At 43.4% G+C, this 19,349-nt stretch overlaps 1 protein-coding gene across 2 annotated transcripts in view; it reads left to right on the forward strand.

Annotated features, from left to right (window-relative positions):
• The window catches only part of SLC22A23 (solute carrier family 22 member 23), a 108,458-nt gene that overhangs the window by 83,277 nt on the left and 5,832 nt on the right, over positions 1 to 19,349 (forward strand). The window contains exons 6-10 of one of the 2 annotated variants that reach the window (XM_021544784.3): positions 2,044 to 2,133; positions 7,656 to 7,758; positions 10,758 to 10,990; positions 13,603 to 13,635; positions 15,415 to 15,538. In XM_021544784.3, the coding sequence (XP_021400459.2) occupies positions 2,044 to 2,133; positions 7,656 to 7,758; positions 10,758 to 10,990; positions 13,603 to 13,635; positions 15,415 to 15,538 (583 nt within the window). The remainder of the gene's footprint in view (positions 1 to 2,043; positions 2,134 to 7,655; positions 7,759 to 10,757; positions 10,991 to 13,602; positions 13,636 to 15,414; positions 15,539 to 19,349) is intronic. The other variant, XM_021544785.3, reaches the window with a different exon arrangement.

The raw sequence follows: 19,349 nt of genomic DNA on the forward strand, positions 1-19,349 counted from the left end.
CCAAAAATCCCTTCTAAGCTTAGAGAAATAGTATTGATGTAATCTCAAAAGGTGGACACCAAAGATAAAGTAACCAAATAGATGCGGGTACTTTAGTATGCAGGACACAACACGGAGAAGATGCAGGGGTACAGTGGTGATAAGTACTCTGTGTGTGTATGTGTGTGGATTGCAGTTAGGAAAGCTGTGGTTTTCAGGGAGTTTCCCTTTGAAGAAAAAAAATTATCTTTCGCTTTTCTTGCTGCTGAACAACATGCTGCCACTACTTTTCTTTAAACATAAGCTATTTTTCTGTCTTGTTTTGCTGCATATATATTTTTCCCTAAACATGAGGTTTGAATCTATGTAATTATATGCATTTTCCTTTTCCACTGGGCAAATAGCAGAGGGAAGGGTGAAAATGCCTTATGTCTGAAAGTCAGTCTCTTTCCCTATAAAGCTTTACTCATTTGCTTAGACCATTCACACCTATCAATGCACTACTGGTTTAAAGCTTGTGCTAGATCAGGAGTCTATTAGCTGGAGAAGTTTTCTGGTTCTATAATACAGGTGATTCCATGCAATAGTGAAGTACAAACCTGCCAGATGTGCTCCTTTGCCAGATCCTGTTTCTTGGGTGTTTAATGGTGCTAACCTAATGCAGCTCCCAGAGGGTGGTTAGGTAAATGTGGGAACTGTAGTTAAAACAGTTCAAGGTGCTGCTTGAAAGCTGTGTGTGGTTCACAGAGATTTCTACCTCAAAATTGAAAAAAAAAAAAAAAATTACCCTGCCAGTGATTTCTGTTGTCCTCTTGTATGTTAAATCAGTTTCAGGAGGGTCTGGGTTTCTCCTGTTGGGCCCCTGTTGTCCAGTAGCAGGAACTTGTGGAGTTTGAGCAACTCTTTCAGAGTGTACTGTACATGATAGTGATTAACAAGAGCTCATCTCCTGGCTGGGTCTATAGTAATGGAAGAGGAGAGCCCATGCATACCCTGACTGTATCCTTTGCAAAGGTAGCAGTGTTATCAAGTTTTAGAGGGATCGGGGGGAAAGGGTGAGAATGTGCATACTGAGAATGCACCTTTTGATGCCACTGGGAAAAGTTAAATATGCTAGAAAATTTAAAGGGAAAAAAAAAAAAAAAAGAAAGAAAGGAGAGGGGGCTGTTAGCCTCTATTTCAGTTTGAATGATTCTTTCTCACTAGTTGAGCCCTCTGCAGACTCTGGCTGGCTGCACTCCAGCCTGTTGATTTGTGCCCCACTGGCACACTGGCTCTTTGTGCACAGTGCTACCTATGCTCCCAGAGGAGCCAGCTTTACAGGGCAGGAACCAAGTGCAGAGGGCTGGCAGCAAGCCCTGGTGCTGCTGGCATTTCTTCAGCCCACGGGCACCAGAGAGGAGAGGACCAGTGAGTCCAGATGTGGATGTGAAGAGTAGGAGGGAGACCTTGAAAACCAAGTGGAAGTGGAGAGCAGTAAGAGGGGATCAGTGGTCAGAGAAGAGAGGAAATAAGAGACTTTAAAAAGTTGTAGGAGCAAAGAATAAAGATGGTTGGAGGGGATTTAGAGAGGCAAGGGCAACAAGGGACTGGGGGGAAGCAATGGAGGAAGAACATTCTGTAGAGGAAGAACAGAGGAGACCAAAGGGACTGCAATCATTTGCTTCCCCCTCTTTCTGGAGCAAGCTGTCAAGCCCAAGGATTCATTCTCAGAATTCTTCTTTTGCAAAGTCCACTCCTAAAATGTTTGCTTCCCCCCTCCCTGCTACCCAACACTCTTGCTCAGCTTGCTGAGGTTCTGTCCATAGCTCCCACAACAGAGAGCAGCAATGCATGTGTGGGTACCTGCAATCTCCCAATGGCCACAGGTCCCCACAAGGGCATTGGAGGTGCTCTTTGTGTTGTTGTTGGGTTTTTTTTTTTTTAACACTGATGATGTTAGAAAGCTCTGCTCTGGGAAATGCAAGAAGTCAGGTTGCCTGGGCAACCCCTGCTTGGCCTCCTGGCATGAAGGCATGATGATACAGCCTTTAATAACATTATTACAACCTATTTTTTCCACAGGGCATAGGATGGACGAATCAGTGCATAGGATGGACGATGATGTGGGAATGAAGCTGTTGTCTGTTCCTCATTTGTTGCAGAATTTGGAAGGTGTGTAGTGAATGAGGCAGAGGGTTGCAGAAGGAAAAAGGACAGTGTTGGGGAAATGAAGCTGAATACCTCCTGAAGAGCTGTACTCATTCTCTGGGTCTGTCAGGGATGTTCTTGTATGATGCTGGAGATTTCCCTGGAATCAGGCCCTTTCAGTGCTGTCACTAATCACACTTTCTTCAGTGTCTGTCTCTAGCGTGTAATTCTGGGGCTTGATTTGCAGAAGGATGGGAGTATTTATATCAACACCTACAAGGCATATTGCTGCATGGTTTTTTTCTCATTCTGGACACAAGTCCTCTATTTTATCTCCCTACCTGCAAAACAGGAGTAATCTTTGCCCTTACTCTTCAAAGAAGGTGGTAGGGATGATTTAATTTGCATTTATGAAATACATGTATATTCTGACAGCACTGTAGGAATGTCTCTAAGGAAATCTATGATTTTTTGTACTCACTGGGAAGTTTGGATAATGAGGCTGAAGGGTACATGTTGAATGGGAAAGGCAGAAATGTCTTTAATACCTGCCCCTTGGATGACTGCAGTGAACATTCTGGGGAGAAAACTAATGTGTGATGATCTAAGTGCTCTATCATAATGCACATGAGCAATTGAAGATCGCAACAGCAACTTTATGACTGACTTTTTGGTCTTTTTTGAATGTAATTAGAAATAGGGGATTTATATAAATCATTGCAATCAATCCTTAGCTGTTATAGTCCTAGAGTTACAGAGTTGCACTCCTGAAAGGAAGTTCATTATAAATGCTGTTAGTATTTATGTGCAGTGCTTTTGTTAGAAAGCCATTCCAGTCTCTATATTCCTCATGTACTGCAGATACATTTTAGCATTCAGTTCAAATAACTATAGCTGTCTGGGTTTGTTCTTTTTTCCCTTTCCCATTTGGTCCTATCTGTGCCTATCTTAAATCTCTTTTTCCTCATGCTATATGAGAAGAGAGCAGCCTTATTCCTGTTCCCCTCCTTTTATAAATACAATACTCCAGCTTGCCAGAGTTTTAGTTTCTCAAATATTGATGATCAGAATTGTAAAAGAATTCCAGTATTTCACTCTCTGAATTGCAAATACCTCATGGTTGCATTAAACTGGTGCCTTATGGTCACTCGTGTTCAAGCAGTACATAACCAAGACCAACACAGGTTTTGCTTATCTTCCACCAGAAACATTTCCCCTTAATCACTGAGAATTTTGCATTGTATTTCACATTTTCACTTGCTTTTGCTGCACTCTGGATCTCAAGCTCACCCAATTCCCTCTGACCTCCCAATTTGCATTGTACTTACTTTGATAGTAAGGTTGTGCCTCACTTTGTCACCAGGAGATCTTATTGGTACATTTCTGAGGTTTTTACCAAGCTCACTACTCAGATTATTAAACAAGATTTTTTTTTAAATGAGTCATCCCTCTACTAATGTCCTGCCATCCATTTATGATTTCTCTTTTTCTATCCCTTATTGCTTTCCACCCATTAGTCAATATTTTACCTACCTCATAATTTCTGTATATGGCTTGAGAGCTGGAAAAAAGTCCTGGAAGGTATAAATAAACCTGTGTACCAGTAACTCTGCCTGCCTGAGAATGGATTGCTTCACCTCTGTTTCAGACTGGTCCACCTCCTGCTGCAGAGCTGTCATGCTCCAGGGATTGATTGAGTCTCTGTACTAGGCTTCCATAGATCTTTTCATGTTCAAAGAGCTACTGACAGTATTGTTTAGCAGCCAGAAAAATCCAGCAGAAGTCCATCACCACAGGACACTTGTCATTTTGGACATCACTTTTCAGCGGCTTGATTTGGGCTTTTGTCTGTTTTGTCTATGCCAAGTGATGCAGAGAAGGGTGGCTTCATCTAAAGCCTCTAAAGATACTTTCTGATTTTGAAAGGCATGCTCCTGAAATGCAGAGGGTCCCTTGAGAATCCAGCAGCTTTGCAAGCTGGAAGCTGGTAGGGTTCCCCTTCCCATGAGACTTTTAAAGTCTGCCAGTGAATAGTTTTAATTTCCACTGACATATAAAGAGTTAGCTTGTTGACAGTTTTCCTACTGAATCCCTGAATAGGAAGCTTAGAGTGTGTGTAGGCTCTGGAGTATGGGAAATGGGAAAACTTACTAGGAACCTCTGAATAAATGGGTAGAAATATTTTTATATTCCACACTCTCCCTTTTGGTAGATCAAAACTGAAACATTTAATGCAAATTCTTTCTGTACTGGTGACTTCTGTGTAAAATCAAAGAATAAGTTTGGGGTGCAGAGAGTTTTTCTGCTGTTAGTCCTGAGAGTGAAATAGTTTGCTTCTATGAGATTTTAATAGGCTTTGGCTTGTTTTTTAGTATCTTAACTTTGACTTATGAAGTCAGTCAGCCTGAGAAGCTGTCACTCTCCTGATGCTCATCAAAGTCAGAGCAGGTCCTTTCATGCAGACAGGCTTCCTCCAAAGACAGCAAGTCACTTATGAGAGAGCCAGTTTTGTAGCTGATTACTTTTTTGCAAAAAAAAAAAGCTTATTTTTTTCTTATTAGAATGATATTTTGGTTATTGCACATCATTAATTTTGCAGTGCAGTGGGGATTTTTGGTGAATATCTCACTAGTATTCTTAGAAGCAAAGGAGGAAGAAAGCCATCAGAAAGATGGATTCTGCTGGAGACTTGGAGACAAGTCATTCATCTAAAGCAGATGACTTAGATTTGGAGTTTTGGCAACATCGTAGAGGGATGGAAGTGTAAATAGCTGGTGGAGTCACAAGGCTCTCAATAAAAAGCCAGGTTCTGTTTACATTCTTTGGTGTAAGGTTTGAGACCAGATTATTTTTTCCCCTCTTTTTTTTTCCCTCCCTTTTTTCTCCCCTTTTGTAATGCTTGTAATGCTGTTACATCTGGAATTTAGACATTTTTGTATAATGCTGAAATGTATCCATGGAGTACAACCCCCATGAGAGCAGAAGCAAGGGCCCACAGCAGTAAGACTGCTGCAAGCAGGGTAGAGAAGGGCTGAGCTCCCCTGTCATGTGTGATCCTCCCTGCAGCTGATGCAGGGGCTGTTGGACAGGTTACATAACCAAGTGAACCTTCACTTGAGGGCAGAACAGCAGTTCAGTGAAAAACACTGCTGGGAACTAGTTCAGAAGCCCTGATTTATAAGAAAGGTTAAAAGGGGGGACCTGAGTGCAGGTGAGAAGGATGCATGACAATAAACAAAGAACATATGGATTATGAAAAACACTGATATATGAACAAAGGAGGAGTGGAGGGCAAAATAATGTTTGGTTGCAAAGAAAAGTGTAGCCAAGTTGATCATAGCTTCTCTTGATTTTATTAAGTTGTGGCTCAATACAGCAAGTATTTACAACTAAGTCTGCTCTCTGTCTTGAAAGAAAAATGTAGAAATTTCTCTGAGAAACAAACAAACAAAAAAACCCTATTAGATTAAGAAAATTTGAAGAATATGACCGATGATAAGATGTTTTACTTTATAGGCCAGATCTGGTCATTCTTAGTTTAAGAGTGAACCCTTTTGTCCACACGAAATCTGTGCAATATGTGTTGTTTGGGTAGTGATTTCCATTGTTGCCCTTCAGCTGAAATAGTAAACACCTACCACCAGCCTTTCAAAACCCTTGTGCTTATTCTGGTGCTTGCTTTGACTTTTTTGCTGTAGAATTGTTTGGCCTGGGCTTAATCATGGCCTTTACAATTATGTTTTATCTAACTGCTTCCATTGTGCTGAATTATTTTGTTCCAACTTATTCCTTCCTAAAATCTTGCTGCAGAAATTATTTTTACCTTGTTCTTTGAGATTAGGCTCCAATTTTTTTTTATTGCTTATATTTTAATATAAGCAATTATTAAATTATTAATATTATTAATTTAATTAACTAGTAATTTAATTATTAATTAATTAAATTACATTTCATTGCTTGTATTTTAATATAAGCTATTATTAAATTAATATTATAACAAATATTAATTTAACTAATTTTTTCTTTTGTTCCACCTTAGTTTTTCTGCTTTTGTGTGCTTCATGCTGCATAGATTCTGGGGAAAAATGGTCATTATCAGGTTGTTAGGAAAGTACTATAGCAATATTCTGCTTAATTACAATCACTAATGTAAAATACCCTTTGCTGTTTTTGTCAGAAGCCTTCCCAGTAGTTACTCTAGAGAGAAGACCAGGAGTGACCTGTGAGCAGTTAATAGATCAAGTATTTGCATGTAAATAGTGTTTGCTTGATTTATTATTTTTGTGATGCACTTTTCAAATAATAGCTGGTAAATGTGGTTTTTGTTTCATTTGTAAATTCAGGTGACTTTTTTTTTTAAAACCCCTGCTCCACCCCAGCTTGCTTTTATTTTCTCCTGTCTTGCATCTCTTTAGCAAGTTGCTATTCAGCAGAGTCAGGCAGAGGTCAGGGCAGGCCAGTGTGGGTGACTGAGGACACCGGAGCTCATTGAGTATGCACAAAGTGAACTCGTGCACCCTTCACAACAGGGCCACGCTGCTGCCTTTAAACACTGTCAGGCTAGAAAGAAGCAGTGAAAGCCTTTACTCCAAAAAAGAGACCTAGTCTGTGCTCTTGGTGGGCATTATTTTTGTGATGCTTCTTTATAGCTACAGCTTCTCCTGCTTTTATTGGACTTCTTGCTCACTGATCCGGTAGCTTGGAAACAGTGGCTGCTTTGGCACGCTTAGGTAGGTGTTCAAGCTCCAACTTAATAATAATTGGGAAATAAGAAGTGCCCTTCATTATTGTCCCATGCCAACGAGGGCATCAGAGGCAACATTTGTAAGGCTTGTGTGTTATTTCAGCATTGTAAAGAAAAGTTCACTTGAAGCTGCCCAGCACTGGAAAGTCATGGTGGGGCTTTAGTTCTGAAATGCAGACACCACAACTGCTGATGCCCAATGATTTTTGTTTAAGGAAATGTCTTAAAGTTTAGGACATCCATCAGAAAAATTTTAAATATTTGAAAAGGGAGTGGAGTGGAAGATGGATGAGCTGACATAATGTCCTAGCCACTTCATCCTGAAACTTGCATTTGAACAAACTTCAAAAGATGACCCATGAAACATGAGTTTGAACTCCAGTCCTTTCCGTGGCTTTTTAGGTATGCATTGCACTAAGGTAGCAGAGCCTGTAGCTGCATGAGTGCAGTCCTCTCTGTGGAGGGGTTTAAAAATTAACAGAATTCTGAAGTTCCTCAAGAAATTTGCTATCATGCTTGTTTGGGTCAAGCTCTATACTTTACATGCACATTTTTAACCGGGAGGAGGTTTGGAGTATGAAGGAGTTCTTACTTCTTTTGCCCCAAGAAGATGAAGGGAAGCCTGGAAGAAAAGAAGGAACCTGTGCTGGCCTTCAGGCAGGCAGTTCAGAGTTTCAATAGCTCCCGTAAATGTAATCAATAGAGTTCTGTTCTCCAGAACATCCCTCAGAATATCTTAGTTTACAAGTAAATCTTCTCATTCTCCTCAGTGAAATGATAATTCTGATTTGGTTTGTTTCAGAGCTGGAAAAGGAAATCACCAGGAGACCTAAGAAAGTCTGCATTGTTAAAGTGGTGGGAACAAGGAACCTGTGGAAAAACATCGTCGTGTTGTGTGTCAACTCGTAAGTCCAATCTCTTGGTTTAAGTAGTTGTGTGGTCAGTGAACTGGAGCAGCAATAGGAAGTAATGAGGGAGCTCCACCATTTCCTACTGTGGGACCCTTCACTGACATCTCTGATAAATGATCCTGGAAGAACACCAGCTGTTGCAGGAAACTCTATTTTTTATGGCAAACGTGGAGGAGCTCACTGGCTGTCTCAGGCAGCAGAACCGCATCTTCTCAGTGCCGTGCTGCAGTTGTGTTGCTGTCACCAGTGGTCTCATGTGGCCACGTGCTGATAGGTGTTCATGCATGCAGACATCTGCTTGGCATCCCAGGTGGGAGTTCTGAAACCATTCATGCCCCAGGAGTACAGGTTCAAGTTGTTTACATCTGACGGGGCTGTGGTGCAGAGGAAAGGGTTGCTTGCCAGTAAATACTAGTTGCTCCCTCATATAAAAACTGTACTTGGTGGGTCTTCAAAGGCAGATTACAAAGTGCTTCAGCACTTCCAAATTATGTGCAGGGGATCAGAGGGAGAATGTGCAGTCTCCAACAGAACAACATGATGCTTGGCTCCTAAGACTTCAGTTTGGACATCCTCATGTGGGCAAAAACAAGCATCAGCCTGAGGTTTTTGCAGGTTACGGGTTCTGAGATCTTCTGTCCAGAACTGAACAGCTTGTAAAGAGGAAATACATTGGCTTGAAAATTCTGGAAAAGCACCAGCAGTGCATTTTCTAATTTTTCCATCTTGTAAAATGCCCGTTTGAATTTTTCATGGTTTTCTTTTCAAAGGGGAGGTGGGACTGGAAAAGGCTGGAAATCCTCTTTCCCTGCTAAGCTTCAAAGTATGTTGCTCTCTTGTGGCTTTTTCTTCCTCACTTCGGGGCACTACTCTGCAGCCCTCACTGCTGTTAGTAGGCTTATGGATCAGTCATCACCCATAGGGGACAGCCCCCATGCCAGGCAAGCAGTCACCCAGAAGCCCACAGACGTCAGGAGTCAGTCTGCAGTGTTACTGGTTGCAGAATCTGGTTTTATGTGTTTTGTGTCTCTCTTCCACCCACGAGTGAGGGACTACCTCTGTTCTGAAAGACTGCTTTCTCCTTAGGCTCACCAAGTACATTTAAGAGACAGTATTAAATGTATTTGTGAAAACTCTTTACATGGGGAATTCTCCCCTTTTCCCTCACCCACATTAATTTGTGTATTTGGAAATTCCCTAAATCAGAGCTAGGCAGGCAAAAAAATAACTTCTGGCATTAGCACATGAAGGCTGTTTGCCATCCAAACAGAACATGAAGCAGATGTACTCCTTCATATTTCTGATGAAATAGATTTCGTGTTTGTTTTTAACGGGTGGGAAAAAATATTTAATTTTACTTCTGTTATTCCTGTTAGACAGGACTGTGCGGAATTTTTAGTACATGGAGAAGGAACTTTTTGCAGGGAACAAAAAGAAACTAAGGAAGACAAGGATTTAGTTTTAAAAGTAACTATTCTAAGCCACTCAGCAAGTGAAGAGAACAGGGTAATTCTTAGGGAGCAGGCTGGAAAACAAACTCCAAGTGATACAATAATTTATTATATAGGCCATGGCCTCAATAGCAATTTCTGCAACTGTGTTTGCATGCATAGAGGAGAAAGACAAAAGAAAAGCTGATTAACTTTGCCCTTTTATTACTACTGTTTTGCTGATTAATAGTTCTCTTATGGGAGGAGTCAACTACAATCTAGTTAATCGAAGCAAATGTCATTTTTGTGTAACAGCGAGCACTTGTATTAGGACTTTATTAGGGGCAAGGTGTTTGGTATTGAGGGTGGGGTTTTGAACTGGAGCATTGATTCATAAGTTTGCAAGAAAAGCTCCTCAGGCCATGGGCTGTCATGCACTCAGGGACTGCATATCCCTGCCACTGTTTCTATGCTTATTTTGTTATCAAGTTTACACTGACAGAGCTTCAAATTCCTGACCTTCAGAAGTATAGAAGTATATCAGTGTAATGTACCTGCCTTTTTTTTTTTTTTTTTTTTTTTTTTTTTTTTTTTTGAGACCTGGATCTGTGCCTCCCACTCTCTCAGGCACTGTTAATTTGTGCCATGAGATTTGTCTTGTATAAGTGCCAGGGACAGGAGTTTCTTCCTGGTAGAGGTGCTTGAGCTGTGATGGGTGCAGTTGAGAGCATTGACCTCTCCTCTTGCACCCCTGCTGCTCTTTTGTACCACATCAGAGGTGATGCTGGGCCTTCTCATCTGACTTTTGTACCTCCAGCCCCCTGCTCTTTCTTCCTTTTTTTTTTTCCTCTTCTATTTTTTGGAGGCACAGGGTGAGACAGGAAAAAGATGTGTGAAATCTGATGGTAAGATGTTGATGAGTGCTCTCTCAAAGAAAGTTTTCAAAGAGGAGGAGACACATTGCTATGAAGGGTGATGTAAATGTGTAGACTGAATTAAAGCTTATTGTTTCATAATTTTAATAATCATTGCAGCACATACAACTTCAAATACTCCTTTCTCAGAGGATTTCAGTTTTAACAGTCTAGCTTGGGAAGCGAGGTGTAATGCTTGTATTTAGTATGACCAAATGCCACAGGTGGGTGGGTGTTCCTGGTGTTTTGCTGCCCAAGCACAGAGGCTACTTCACCACAGCAGTGCTGGCTCTGTAGCTGTCAGCAGGTGCACTGGGAGCAGAGAGATGTGCTCCTCTGGGAATGGGATTTCTCAAATACAACGGGAAAACCCACCATGCACGAGGAGTTCTTCTAAAGTTCCCCGTGCCTTGATCGTACCATGAGCAGCAGCTATATAAATAAAATCAGCAAATATTTTGTTGACCGGAACCTTTTTTTCTTTTTCTTCTTTTTATCAATGATTATTTTCACAGTGGCACCTAGAGATAAGATTCTTAACTTAAGGTGTTGTATTCCTGCATTAATGCCTCCCCACACTGAAAAACACTGCAGTGTGTGTTCTGCCCTCTCAGCAATGGTCTCTCTTGCCCTCTCCTGTTTCCCCCAGGCTGACTGGTTATGGTATACACCACTGTTTTGCAAAAAGTATGATGGGGCATGAAGCGAAGATGGCAATTACCCACAACTTCTACGCGGACTACTACACCATGGCTGGGATTGCGCTGGCATCCTGCCTGGCCATGTGCCCCGTGGTCGGGTTCCTGGGGAGGAGAGGAGGACTCCTGCTCTTCATGATACTTACAGCTCTGGCATCACTTCTGCAGCTGGGCCTTCTCAACTGTAAGTTGGAGATGAGACCTTTTCAGGACCATGCAAGCTTCACATGCAAATAAGGGACCAGGAAATACTAGCATTTCCATTGCCTTTCCCAGATTTGTCATGTGATACACCTGCATAGTTTTGGAATCTGAATTTGTTTGAAGGTTTCCCCAAACACTTGTTTCTCAGGCTCATTAACAAAAGGCATTGTGTTCTGGATGATTCCCATGGCAAAGCTTATTGAGCTTTGGTGCTGTATCCGGGGTAGTCACCAAAAAAAACAAGCAAGGAAACCAGAAACATTTTCAATTTTGATTTAGTGCAACATCCGCCAGGGAAAGAGCTGTATCAAGATTGGGAAGGGAAAACTTTCCCACTCGAGTCTGCTTCTCAAGTGGCCTCTAAACCATACCGTTAGAACAGTAGGTGTATGTCCTCTGCCTGCTCTTAGCATCTTGCTACGAACAAATAATAAAAAGGTAGCACAGAAATTGTGCAGCTGAAAGACCTCGCTTTTAATACACTGTGTATGTATAGTCCATGTGAACGTATACACATGATTTTAGGAAGTGACGCAGCATTTCAAATGTTTTTTCCTGCAAAAAGTGAGAATGTCCCACCTCTTCCTTTGTAGGAAGTAACTTTTGTCTGGCCCTTTTGAGCTGCTTCAGCTATTAAAACTGCTGTAGAAATATTCCCTTTCCTTTTTCAATTTTATTTCATTCTTTTCATTTTTTGTTGGTAGAGGAGGTTGAACTAGATAAATCAGAGAGGTGTTGAAGGAGAAGGAATGTGGGATGTGCTTTGCCACTCTCACGGTGTCCAATCATTAGACTCCTGTCCCATAAAACCCCACCCCAAGGAAGGGGGAAGAGGGTTGAGACATACTTTGGATAAACTGGATGTGAGATAAACACCAGAACACTGGTTATTGCTGGTTTTAATTTCTAAATTTAGAAATAATTGATGGCCTGAATAAGAGAGAGCTTTATGCATTGAGGATGGAAAGCTTTCACATTCTTGCATACTGAGGGCAGCTCCAAGCCAACAGGAATTGTTCATATTTACAGACTGTTTCCCGAAGGCATTTACTAAGTTCACCTTTAGCAAACAAGCTATTTGTGGGAGTGTAGGAGGGAAACAGGGATCCTCTTTCATGGCATGGAGGAAACTCCAGGATCATGTGTGTTTGCTCCCAGCTTGGCACAGATGTTTACATTCCCTTTGAGCACATATTTACCATGTCCAGCAATCCCAGCTGAGAGTGGGAGAAACCCCATGGCTGCATCTCACCATGTCTGTTGATGGACTAAGACCATTCACATGCAAATTTGCATTGTGCATGTGTGCAGCCTCCCAAAACTCCGTGTTCTTCTGAGGGTGTCCATCTCTCTACACTGAATTTGCCCAATTTCATTTTTGTTTTAAGGATGGGAGATGTTTGTTGAGACTGTCGAGGCAATAAACACTCTTGCTTAGCTGAGAGATGGGGTGCAAGAGCCCTTAGTCTGCTCCAGAGTCACAAAAATCTGGTTGCATTTTTTAAAAAAACTTTATGAGGGAGGTAGGAGACAACACCCTGTAAGACTCATTAAAACCTTTTCCATAACAGGTTTAGGTGTTTTTTTTGAGACAAGTTGCCAGAACTAAGATCAGGCATGGCTTTAGGTGACTTGTGCTACATTGGCACTCTCAATGCAGTGCCCTTGTCAGCCTTTCTGACTCACTCTTTTCTTTCTGAGAAGAGGAGGCAAAGGCAGCCTCGAACTTCAGAGCAGCTCTCCCCATTCTTGACCATGGCCACCTCTCCCTCAGAAGAACTGGACGTTGTTTGGAGAGAAGCAGTGACACTGTTTATTATGAAATCTGTCACAGCATCTTGCATATTTTAATTTAGCATAATTTGGGTGTAATCAGAAAATTAAATCAGAATTTGAGAACGTGAGAGAGACAAGGGTATTCTCCACCAGCCACAAACCTGCAGCAGACCTTGAAGCTCTCCTTGTTTGACCCCTCCTCTGAACTCTGGAGTGTCACCTGGAAAGTCACAGAATCGGGGTTGGAGATGACCAGCAGAGCTGTGCCCAGCTTGTGCTGATGCCCTTCCCCTTGCTGCCTAGCACTGCCATGTGCTCCTGTGTGGTTAGGATAGTGTGCCACATGGACCATCAGCTCATGTTTTTGGAGAGGAATACGTCTCCCACCAATCTGACAGCACTGATGCTCAGATTTTGCTCCCTAACCCAAGCTTCTGTTGGCCATTCCCTCAGGGCTGCAGCAGGAGAGCATTTTCTCTTCTCCCCCTTCATTAACAACAAAGAGGCCTTTGTGTTAATCCCAGTGGTAATTCTGGGGCTTTTAAATATGCTTTACTGCTGGTTTGTTATCACTGTCTCATTAGCATGCTGTCCTCCAGCTGAGATGTGCCTGAAAACAGCATGTCTATCTGGTGGCCAGGGAAAGATGTGATGGTTTTGGCATGGATTGACAGATTTGGAGTCAGAAGGTGGGGCTAGGGTGGCATGTGGGATTTACCCTTTTTTTCAGATAAATAAACATATAAAAACCGTTTGCTTTTTTTTTTTTTTTTCCTCTTTTTCATCCTTTTCTGACTTCCACGGTCTTGGATCCAGTGATTGGAAAATACAGTCAACTTCCAGACTCAGGTAGGTTTACAGACAAATCTGCATCATGTGGTAAGCACTCCCCCAGGAACAGGTAGACCCAAAAGGCCTGGGCCAAAGCAGCCAGAGCAGAGCTGCTGCCACAGAGGGGTGCAGGGGGAAAGTCCACTTGTGTGCAGTGCCTTGAGACCCCACTCGCAGGCAGGTCTGCTCATCTGTGCACAGCCTCTGTGTATACCATCCCCTCCACAGAGGATCACCTCTCCATGTCAAGAGAGGGTGTAGAGGTCCCCCAAGGTTTGATATACAGTGAAAGGCTTTCTCAGAAAGTCTCGTTCTGAGAAGCAACATTCCAAGTTCAAGAATCTCAGATTTATTTTTTCCAGAAAAGGGAACTAAAACACCTTGAGGACTCTTTAGATAAGGGGACTTAAACACCTTAAAAAATACTTTCCCAAGATTAAGTACTGTAGGGGCAGTGCAGCGACAAACTACAGGGGAACAAAATCTACCTTTGTGTGTCAGATTTGATGGCCCTGTCCTTGCCCAGCTTTTCCAAGCTCTGTTCTGCTGAGCAGCCGTGACTCCCTGAAGGGGTCAATGGTGTAGTCTCACCTGCTATGCAAGCGTGGACAGAGACCCATGGTTTGCAAGGTGCTGTGCCCACGTGCTCATCAACTAGCAGAGTTTGCTCTCTCCCCCAGACTTGGGGTGCACTGCACAAAGAGCTTAGCCCTGAGCAGGCTGTAGCCTGCTAGTAGTTTCAGAAGATGTAACCAAAGATCTCCCAAATGTCTTTTGCTCTCCTGACAGCTGATATATTCAGCAAGAACAAAAGCAGGTGTTCATTTTCACTGGATCCAACCCAGGCAGCATGCCTGCTTGGGACTGCACAAAGCAGTTCTTTCTTCAGGCAGGCCTTGGGATGTGTGTGTAGAAAGGTGAGAGAGCATTGGCTGCAAAGTTCCAGTCCTTTCCCCAGTGCTCCTGTCAGGCATGGTGTGTTCCCCTTGTATGGTGCAATAATGTCTGTGAGTGATGTGGCCTCCTCACAGGCCACATGAACTTGTAGGACCCTGGTCAGAGATCCCACCCCTGCCCACAGAAGGTGGCAAGCGGGGATTCAGTGAGAGATGTACTGTCATCATGGCCAGAGACAGCTTCCTTGAGCATTGTTTAGATTTACTGAGGTTTCTGCAAGTGCTTGATAGATGCTGTTTGCTCCTTGCTGCCATCTAGCCATGAAATGATTGAGCAAACAGCCCTGACTTCAGGAGTGCCTCACACTCCTTGGCATGGGCTGTTCTCACCCAGAGCTGTCCAGCTGGGAGTTACAACAGAGGCTGCAGACTGATCACATGCAGAGGCTTAGCACAGAGATGGGAGCACTTCTAGTTCTTTCCTTTCTTGTCCTGGAAGCTTCTCCAATGTCCAAGCCCCACTGTACAAGATGTTTGGCAGCTTGAGGAACACTGCCTGCTTCCACTTGTCTGTCAAACATGAGAGGGAAGAGGCTGGTGCCTAAAAGACTGGCCAAAGATTTTGGGTTTTTTGTGGGTTTTACCTTTTCTGTGGTGTATGAGCATAAAAAAATCAGAGATCACTGCCATTTTTTGGCATGGCATTATGAGTTTTTTTTCAGGTGTGTTTGTATCTCAGGTGCTTGGGTAATGGATTTTATAAATACCAGTTTTAAAATAGTATTAAAAAATTACTCAAATTCCTGTTGAGGGAAAAGAGTAATATAAACTTCTTTGATTGTTTTCTTCCTTAGACGTTTGACCTCATTCTTACTTTTTATGAACACACTTGTCTTGCCAGGTATGAGTGACAGTGTCAAAGACAAATTCTCTGTTGCATTTTCCATCGTGGGAATGTTTTCTTCGCATGCTGTTGGAAGCCTCAGCGTGTTCTTCTGTGCTGAAATCACACCCACAGTAATCAGGTGAGACTTTGGAGTCCCGCTCAAAAGATGGAGACAAAATTATCTTCCTATAATCGATAATGGGCTGTGTGACTTAACACATTGTATGGGAGGAGGGGAAGCCTCATGTAATTGGAGACCTGACAGCAATTTGGGGGCTGCTTTTTGCAGTGGCTGCAGTCAGTCAGTGCAAGTAAATGTGTGCCTGTGTATAGAGAGGCTTTGTTTTCCATGGCTCCACCTTGTGTCCCATCGTGGTGATGATTAGCAGGCCTGGAAGCACATGAATTGCAGCTTGGTAGGGTCTTAAATACTCAGCTGAACCAGTTTGTGTGGCTGAACATTGCCATTGCTTCACTAACTCTGCGGGATTTGTTCAAGCAGCAGTCAGGTGAGTCTGCATCTTGATATTGAAGGAGAAATTCCACAACTGTGCAGAGGGGGACACAGGTGCTAGCAATCCCTGCCTCCATAGGGCAGGTTAACCAGGACAGCTGCGGGGATGCTTCAGTAGAAGGAAATTGTTGAAACATGTGGTGTAAATGCTTTTGGTGCATAGAGGTTTCTCTGCAAGCCTGCCTCTCTGCCTTTATTGCAGATAAAGCTGCCTTTCTCTTACCTATCTTAGCAGAAGCTCAAAGTTTTTCTAAACAGGAGCACTTTCATCCTGGGAAATAGGAGGGGTTTGTGTCATTTTATGCATGCACTGTTATCTTTCACAGCACAAAGGTTGTGCTTCTGTGTCCTGGATTATGCTTTTAGCAATGCCACAGCAATTCAGGAGTTTGCTCTGACTTCACTGAATTTCTCAGGAATGTAGGTCATATGGGTGGGAGGGAGAGAGAGTGGAAAGAGGATATTTTCTTTTGTCCCCTCCAAATTATATGCCTTTTCAATAACCTCACAAAAGTATTACTGCAAAACTGTCATCTGAGTAGCCAGAGTCTCCTTGCTCCATGGTCTATTTTTTTCAGGCTATCTAAATTTGTGAATGTATTTTACGGATAACATTATTTCTACAGGAAAAGGCAGTGTGAGGAGTGAGATTATACAGCAGCCTGAAACACTAACAGCTATTTATTTATGTGTGTGTCAATCCGTTTGGTGTTTTTATGCCTTTTTAATTTTCTCCTTGGCTCTATTTGAAAGACACACAGATAAGGAATTGACCATGTCAGCCAGAAGAGAATCTGCCAAGTAGGGTCAGATATGCAGTCTGAACTTAGCAAGCTTTTTTCCATTAAATCACTTATGTTGCTACAGGGAGGGGGACAAAATCCTGGCTGGGAGCCAAAATCCTGCTTCCCCTGACTCTGCTGGGTGACACCAGGCGAGTGACAACAGCTAGACATGCCTCAGGGTCCCTGTTTATTTATAGAAATGATGACACACTGCACTGCTTTGCAACCCTACCACCACAGTAAGATCCCCTGAGAACTGTAATTAGGAGGTGTAACTCAGGACAGTGCATAAATCAGTCTCATGCAGAGGTGTGCTTCAGCTGCCTTCTGTCTTGCCTTTTGGTGGGATCTGGCTACTCCCTCATACCCTGCTTTCCAAAATGCCACCATGGATACCCTTTGGGAGTTGGAACTAAATGATTTTTAAGGTCCCTTCCAACCCAAACCATTGGATGATACTAATATACTTTTGGTTGGATCTTAAGGAAAAGGAAAGCAAAGAGAGCACTGGGGCTCTCTCTGGGTTTCCCTGATCAAGTCCATTGTCTGCAAATCCCTGAGAGTGGAAAATAGCACTGCCATTACCTGGGGTAGCAGTGGCATGATTGCAAACCCACAGCACCCATCTAGCTCTGCTGCTGTGGTGTTGAGATTAACAGTTCCAGGAGGAGAACAGCCAGATCTTCATCACCAAGAGGTGACACCTGCCCCAGCAACATGAACGTTCCACACTGTCGTGTGTCACAGAGAGGTCCTTGGGGTCTCTGCACTGCACCCCAGTCTCCTGGCAGAAGGCAGAGGGGCTTCATCAGGAGCCACCCTTCTTTGTCCCAGGACTTCAGTGCAGACCTCCATGCAAATGTTGAATTAAAGCACCAAGTGTCACTGATAGGCCACATGGAATAATCTTCACACCACTACAGCCTGCATGCCTACTAAATAGGAATAGGCTAAACAAAATATAGCATGTCCTCTCCTCATCCTCCACATACTCAGTTACTATCAAGTAGAAGATGGTTCTGGCTTTTTCTCTCGGTGTCCTGCTTTTTTGCCTACACAGCCAAAGACTGGGCAGCAGTGGCTGAATTAGGATCTTTTCCCATCAATTGCTGCCTCAAGCCAAATTTCCAGTTGTTGAGGAAACTTTCCTGTCTGACCACCTAGAAGCCACTCGGCTCATTCACATTCACACAGAGGATCTGCACCAGCTCACAGCCTCTCATCTTGGGGTCCCACGCCCCAGGGCTCAATCTGCAGCTGACACCACATTTTGCCCACCTAGTTACCTGCACTGAATGTCTTCCTCAACACAGTGGGATGCAGGGCTGATTACTGGGGCCTGAATAAGGCCTGGCTTCTCAAAGGTGGTGCTTGCTCCATGAGGCCAAGGGCATGCTGGTGTATTACTTGAATCTCTGGCCTAGGACTGAGTACACAAAATGTCCCTTATGTATGGGCAGGGAAAAGCTGTGGGGGTTTTCAGGCTGACTTTGAGAAGTGGCTGAGCTGGAAAACCTGGTCTGATTTCAGTGCTGGCCCTGCTTTGTGCAGGAGGCTGGACCAGGAGCTCTCCCAAAGCCTCCTTTAGCCTGGGCATCTCTCTGGCTCACTTTTACTCTGAGCCATGTTGTATGTTGACCCATTTGCTCAATGCAGACATGCTGTCTTGAAGACAGGAGTAGCAATTCTCTGCTCTCCTGAGGAGTGCTGAGAAGGACAAGACCCTTCCCTTAGGATGTCAGCGAGGATGTCTTGCTGCTCTCTGGCAAAACACTGAGGTAGCAAGCAAGGAAATTCTACCCCATGAGCAAGCAGGACCTTTCTGAGGACAGAATTTTGAATTTTGTGATTTGCCCTCGTTAGGACCATAAACCTCATGCAAACCATCCCTCCCCACTGTCAGTGGGCGAGCAGGAGTTGGGACAGTGGTTGTGATTGACCATCCATGGGGCCATGCCATAGGAAAGCCACCCCAGCAGCCACTGGCAGGCAGAGGTGCAAGGGAGAAAGCTAGGACTCGCTGTGGGTGCCAGCAGCCCTCGCTCTCCCTCTCCAGGCTCCACTCTGCATCTGGAGTGTTTGAAGTACAGATGCTGGCCCCTGCCATGGAATTCCTTGTGCTGAGGAGGAGCAATGCTCCAAAGCACTCAGAATGTTTTTCTTTTCCACCTGCTGCCCCTTGTCACCTGCAAAAACAGTGTGACTCATGAGCGTGCTGCCTCTTTTGCCCTATAGTTGTTTTCCTGATGTGCACAGAAACAACAAAAAATTCCTGACAGTGTTATCAGTTTTCTCTTTTTTTTATCCCTTCTCATTTTCACATCTGCAGTGTAGTTAAGCCTTAAAGAAACCCCTTTTAGGACACTCCAAAATGTACTTTCAAGCCTTCCTCTGCCAGGTTTTAATGGCACTGGAAAAAGTAATGCCTACTCTAACTACTGACGTCATATGGAAAAACTTCCCCCCCCCCATAAATCTGAAGCCACTTGACCCATAAATGACAGAGCCGTCTTTGTTGTTGCCTTTTCCCGTTTTCTTTCAGCTTGCTTGATGTCCTTCTCCAGCAGCATTTAAAACTCACCTCAGGGCCTTCTCAGAGGGGTTGAGATACAATTTAGCCATTGCAATCACTGATGTAAATGAGCCAGGCT

The sequence above is a fragment of the Lonchura striata genome, chromosome 1 (assembly GCF_046129695.1).
Source record: "Lonchura striata isolate bLonStr1 chromosome 1, bLonStr1.mat, whole genome shotgun sequence".
Classification (NCBI taxonomy): Eukaryota; Metazoa; Chordata; class Aves; order Passeriformes; family Estrildidae; genus Lonchura; species Lonchura striata.